This window comes from Salvelinus namaycush, chromosome 2, assembly GCF_016432855.1.
Source record: "Salvelinus namaycush isolate Seneca chromosome 2, SaNama_1.0, whole genome shotgun sequence".
Lineage (NCBI taxonomy): Eukaryota > Metazoa > Chordata > Actinopteri > Salmoniformes > Salmonidae > Salvelinus > Salvelinus namaycush.
The window spans coordinates 25131295-25137294 of NC_052308.1; the positions used below are offsets into that span (position 1 = coordinate 25131295).

Genomic DNA, 6000 nt, shown 5'->3' on the forward strand with positions numbered 1-6000 from the left:
CTACAGACAATCACGAACTACAAAGGCAAATCCAGCTGTGTGGTGCCCACCCTCCCAGACGAGCTTAACACATTCTATGCTCGCTTCGAGTCAGACAATACCGAGCTGTCCAGGAAGAATCTTGCTGCTCTGGAAGACCAGGTGCTTTCGCTCTACGAGGCTGACGTGAGAACTCTCAAAAGAGTGAATACTCACAAAGCCGCCAGCCCATATGGGATCCCTGGCCACGTCCTCAGAGTGTGTGCTGACCAGCTGGCAGGCATCTTCTCTGACATTTTCAACCTGTCCCTGTCCCAAGCTGTAGTCCCCACCTGCTTCAAGGAGAACACCATCATCACAGGGCCCAAGAAAAACAAGGTGACATGACCAAAGGACTATCACCCCATCGCACTCACCCCGGTCATCATGAAGGGCTTTGAGAACCTGGTCATGGCCCACATCAAGGGGAGCATGCCAGGAACACTGGACTCAGTCCAATTTGCCTACCGCTCCAACAGATTAACAGAAGATGCCATTTCCATCGCTATTGACACGTCCGTAACACATCTGGACAAGACAGACACCTATATGAGAACGCTGTTCATTGACTACAGTTAAGCATTCAACACTATTGTTCCCTCCAAACTCAGAGCCCTGGGTCTGGACACCGCCCTCTGCAACTGGATCCTGCACTTCCTGACGGGCAGACCACAGGCTGTGAGGACTGACAACAACACCTCCTCCACACTGACTGTTAACTCAGCCCCCCCCCCCCCCCAGGGGTGTGTCCTCAGCTCTCTGCTGTACTCCCTGTTCAGCCACGACTGCGTAGCTTTGCATGACACCAACTCCATCAACAAGTTTGCTGACGAAACCACAGTTGTTCGCCTGATAACCAACAACGACTAGTCAGCCTATAGGGAGAAGGTAAATGAACTGGCATTGTGGTGCCAGGACAACAACCTCTCCCGCAATGTCAGCAAAACAAAGGAGTTGATTGTTGACTTGATTGTTGACGCATAGGTAAGCATGCGCAAATGTATGCCTTTCATTGAATGTTGACCTCTTTCCTCTTATTGCTTTTCCTTTTTCAGCCAAACAGTTGATCAATCAGCTGCTGAAGACAGACCCCAACGAGAGAATGACCATCACACAGTTTACGAACCACCCCTGGATCAATGTGAGTGCGTGCACGCTTGTGTGTGAAAGCGTGCATCAGTTAAAGTATGTCAGTCTGTAACCTCATGCCTGATGATGTGTCTGTGTTCTGTCATTGCAGCAGTCCATGGTTGTTCCCTCCACACCGCTCCACACCACACGGGTCCTGACTGAGGACAGAGAGATGTGGGATGACGTGAAGGTCAGAATCAGACCAGCACTGACACCTTCTGGCCATCCAGGGACTTACATCTCTTCCCAGGATCAGCAGAATCAAATCAAATCGAATTGTATTTGTCACATGTGCCGAAATAACAACAGGTGTAGGCCTTACCGTGAAATGCTTACAAGCCCTTAACCAACTATGCAGTTCAAGAAATAGAGTTAAGAAAATATTTACTAAACTAAAGTAAAAAAAGATATAAAAAATAAAATAACAATAACGAGGCTATATACAGGGCTTCCGGTACCGAGTCAATGTGCTGGGGTACAGGTTAGTCAAGGTAATTTGTGCATGTAGGTAGGGGTAAAGTGACTATGCATAGATAGGGGGGGGGGTGTCAATGTAAATAGTCCTGGTGGCCGGAGTCTTATGGCTTGGGGGTAGAAGCTGTTAAGGAACCTTTTGGACCTAGACTTGGTGCTCCGGTACTGCTTGCCGTGCGGTAGCAGAGAGTTGGTTGACTGGAGTCTGTAGTGTCATGGCTGTAGTGCCACGACACTAAAGCCCCGTCAATGTGAATGGGGGCGTGTTAGGCCCTCCTTTTCTATAGTCCACAATCAGGTCCTTTGTCTTGTTGAGGTAGAGGTTGTTGCATCGACAAATTTTCTTGTTTGCTTATGGCCTTATACAGCTCATTGAGTGCGGTCTTAGTGCCAGTATCGGTTTGTGGTGGTAAATAGACTGCCACGAAAAGTATAGATGAAAACTCTCTCGGTAGATAGTGTTGTCTACAGCTTATCATGAGGTACTCTACCTCAGGCGAGCAATATCTTGAGACTTCCTTAAAATTAGACGTTATTTACAAATAGACACACACCCCCACCCCTCATCTTACCAGACGTAGCTGTTCTTTCCTGCCGATGCACGGAAAACCCAGCCAGCTGTATATTATCTATGTCGTCGTTCAGCCAAGACTCTGTGAAACAAGATATTACAGTTTTTAATGTCCTGTTGGTACGATAGTCTCAAAATGGAGATCATCCAGTTTACTCTCCAGTAATTGCCTGTAGAACGGATGGTAGAGGTGGGGTTACCCACTCGCAGACTAATTCTCTCAAGGCACCACGATCGCCACCCCCTGTATTTCCGTCTTTTCTTCACACGAATGGCGGGGATTGGACCTAGTCTCAGAGAAGCAGTATATCCTTTGCGTCAGACTCATTAAAGAAAAAATCTTAGTCCAGTTCGAGGTGAGTAATCACTGTTCTGATATCCAGAAGCTCTCTTTGGTCATAAGAGACGGTAGAGGCAACATTAAGTACAAAATAAGTTACAAACAATGCGAAAAAACACAAAATAGCACAGTTGGTTAGGAGCCCATAAAACGGCAGCCATTCCCTTCCGGCGCCATTGAGTTTACATCCAGACAACATTTTAAATACGGTTGATATTATGAACATTACACATGGTTTTCCCATGTAGATATCTCAAAATATGAGTGGAATTTCATTCCTTTTGTGGAATTCATGTGAAATGGAATTGCTCCCGAACTTTGGAGATGACCCTGGAGTGGTTGACCTTCCACAAGTGGAGGCAGACATCACAGTCTGGTTTGAGGCCATGTTTATTAACAGAGGGCTTATTCCCTCCTCTTTATTATGCTGCATATTCAGAGCAGAGCTTTATCTTCTGCCTATCTACCATCTCCTATTTATCTATCATGAAATGCAACCTCCCTGACTCTGAATCTTGTTATTTCTCTTTCTTCTCTATTTCCCTCTCTCATAACTCCTTACGCTCTGTGTACTATAGGATGAGATGACCAGTGCTCTGGCCACCATGCGTGTGGATTACGACCAGGTGAAGATCAAAGACCTGGACACTTCCAGCAACCCTCTGCTCAACAAGAGGCGCAAGAAGGCTGCTGCCGGGAGCAAATTGGGAGGCACCGTCTGCAACAGCCAGTGAGAGACTGACATGGGAGGGAAACCACACCCGGAACAGCAGAAAAAGTGGAAGGGAAGCCCAGAGGAAGGAGGGTAGATACAACTGGAACAGCTGAGAGGGAAAAGGTTGTGGGAGGTCTGGGCAGGAATGTGTAGAAGAGACTTAGCATGAGGAATGTGTTCATACAGCAGAGGGGGAAGAGTAATGCCTAGAGGAGGGAGGGGTACTGCTAGGGAACAGCAGGGAAATGTGATTTGAAGCTTCTCAGCAATCAGTCGAACTGAAGGACACATGAAGTGATGACAAAGTCTGCATCTCTTATCAGCAGGCCTTCATACTGTAGGCCTTCCATAATTTTAATTTGATTGTGTTTTTGTGTATGTGTGTGTTAATTTGAAAGGTTGTTCAGGATCTGCTATATATAATTTAATGTATGTTTGTTGTGTGTTTTTGTGTGTGTTGGTAAGGGAGAACGGGGTTGGTTGTCTCACGGGTTGGTTGTCACAGTGCTAATTACTCCCAATCTAAATGGCAATGTGTAATTTGTAAGGTAAAAATGTGTGAATTATTTGAAGGAATTCATCCAGCTGGTCAATTCATGTCAGCATGACAAAGCATTGAGGTGAGGGGAATTTATGTTTTTTGTAGGTGGAAGTAAAATATATATATATTGGTATTTTCTTTGTACATTTTTTAATTGTGGGAGTATCCATGAACAATTATGTTTGTTGAAAAGAGGAAAGGGAGAACTATATTTCAAACATATTTCTGAGTTCCAAGGTCAAGCCATGTGGTAGCCAGCATCTTAGTTAGCTTTGGGGAGCAGGTTAGGGATGGTTGTCACTTGGAATGTGGGGTTGGTTGTCACTATCAACTCCATTATAATAAATCCCAAGCTCTTTTGTGCTTGTGCTATAAAGAGCTCATTTAGTTTCCTCTCCCTCACAAACATATTTTTTCTGCAACACGCACATGTGTGCAAACACACGCATACACACAAATTTACTCAAAATGCCATATTTTATTCTCACGGCATAAAATGCAGAATTTTGTTAAGAATATCGTTTGATCAAAGAAAGGCTATTTCTATATTGCTTAATTTCCTGTTACAAAAGGCATAAGCTACCAGCAAACAAGCACTGTCCCACCGGTCACACACTGGTTGAATCAACATTGTTTCCACATCATTTAGTGCGACAGGTAGCCTAGTGGTTAAAGCTTAGGGCCTGTAACCGAAAGGTTGCTGGATCAAATCCCTGAGCCGACAAGGTAAAAAGCTGTCGTTCTGCTCCTGAACAAGGCAGTTAACCTACTGTTCCCCGGTAAGCCGTCATTGTAAATAAGAATTTGTTCTTAACTGACTTGCCTAGTTAAATAAAGGTAAAAATCCATTCAATGAAATTATGTTGAATAGATGCTGAATTGATGTCTGTGCCCAGTGGGGTGTGACATCCAATCCCACGAGTGTGTTTGATGGATTATAACTCCATGTTGGAATAATTAATGAGGATAGAAAACAGTCTCCATTTCAAGCCAAGACCTTGGTCTTTCTCCTAATATTGAAAATAGTTTATAAGATCTACAGGTGCTGAGAAATACACACAAGAGTAAAAGCCAACCCCGGTCTCCCCTAATGATGAAGAGCTGTGCTGGATTGCCTATCCATTTCAGGTTCTTTCTTTTTCCCATGCACAATAGAGGAGCACATATCACAGATCATACACCTAAAAACATGGGTGCATGGTGGAAATGATGATGAGGTAGCTAGACAGACCAACCATTGACTGTCAGTGTTTGTTACAATGTCTTTTTTGGTCCTTTTTTCAGCGATTAAAACAAACTTTGGAACATTTTTGTCCTGTCAATTGCTTATGGCCTAAAATAGAGTCATGGCAGTCTCACTCACACACAGAATTGGCTCACAGGCATCAAAGTCAACACAGGCAACTCACATCATTTGACAAGTTTCCTCAAAAGGGTCTTCGTCCCAACTAACTGGATGTCATTACTTAAAAGTTAGATGCTGGCTGGTAATTATAGTCTAAAACAGGTTTAAAACAGGTACCTTTGTAGGCTTGCTTGTACACATTACTACAATAACAAACTGTTTTTAGTAAGGTCCTTCATGCAGTCCAGGGTAGTCTCTGGATAATACAACAGCACAGCAGTCACTGTCATGGTTGTGAGATCAGGACAACCTTAGGGATGGATCAAAATGTACAGTACAGAATGGGTACCTGGAGGAAAATGGGGGACGGTCATGGTTTTTCAATTTCAGTCAAGGGAGGGTTTACTATTTTTTAAATCTAGTCCAGGAGAGGGTCATATCATTTGTAATTGATAAAATGTCCAAATTTCTCATTGTTTTAGAATTATTTGCTCTTAAGGCTATATATCGATGTGTGCCCGATGCCACCCCTCATCTCTGATTCTCCGCTGGGCGCGCAATATCAAGTGTGCCTATAAGCTATTTAGTGTGGTCTCAGTCAAATTATCCATAGCCTATAGGCTATAAAGTGCATGAGAAGCACAGAGCAAAGTTATATTTCTAAGTTAGCTGCTGGGATCAGTGGAGGCTCCTCAGAGAAGGAAGGGGAGTACCATCCTCCTCAGTGAATTTCCTAAAAATAAAAATAGTGAAACATAAAAAAAGTGATATGAAGGTTTGGCTTGGAAAGGTTTTTTCGCCTGGTCACAGACAGCTAATGTGTTTCGCACTGAAGTCCACAAGTGAAGGGAAAAGGTGAGAAAGG

General features: G+C 44.0%; 1 protein-coding gene across 1 annotated transcript in view; it reads left to right on the forward strand.

The window, feature by feature from the left end:
• Positions 1 to 3923, forward strand: part of LOC120060471 (MAP kinase-activated protein kinase 3-like) — a 41802-nt gene extending 37879 nt beyond the window's left edge. Inside the window, exons 8-10 of the mRNA XM_039009812.1 lie at positions 1074 to 1159; positions 1259 to 1339; positions 3113 to 3923. Coding sequence (XP_038865740.1) covers positions 1074 to 1159; positions 1259 to 1339; positions 3113 to 3268 — 323 coding nt within the window. The 3' untranslated portion in view covers positions 3269 to 3923. The remainder of the gene's footprint in view (positions 1 to 1073; positions 1160 to 1258; positions 1340 to 3112) is intronic.
• Positions 3924 to 6000: the final 2077 nt, after the last annotated feature.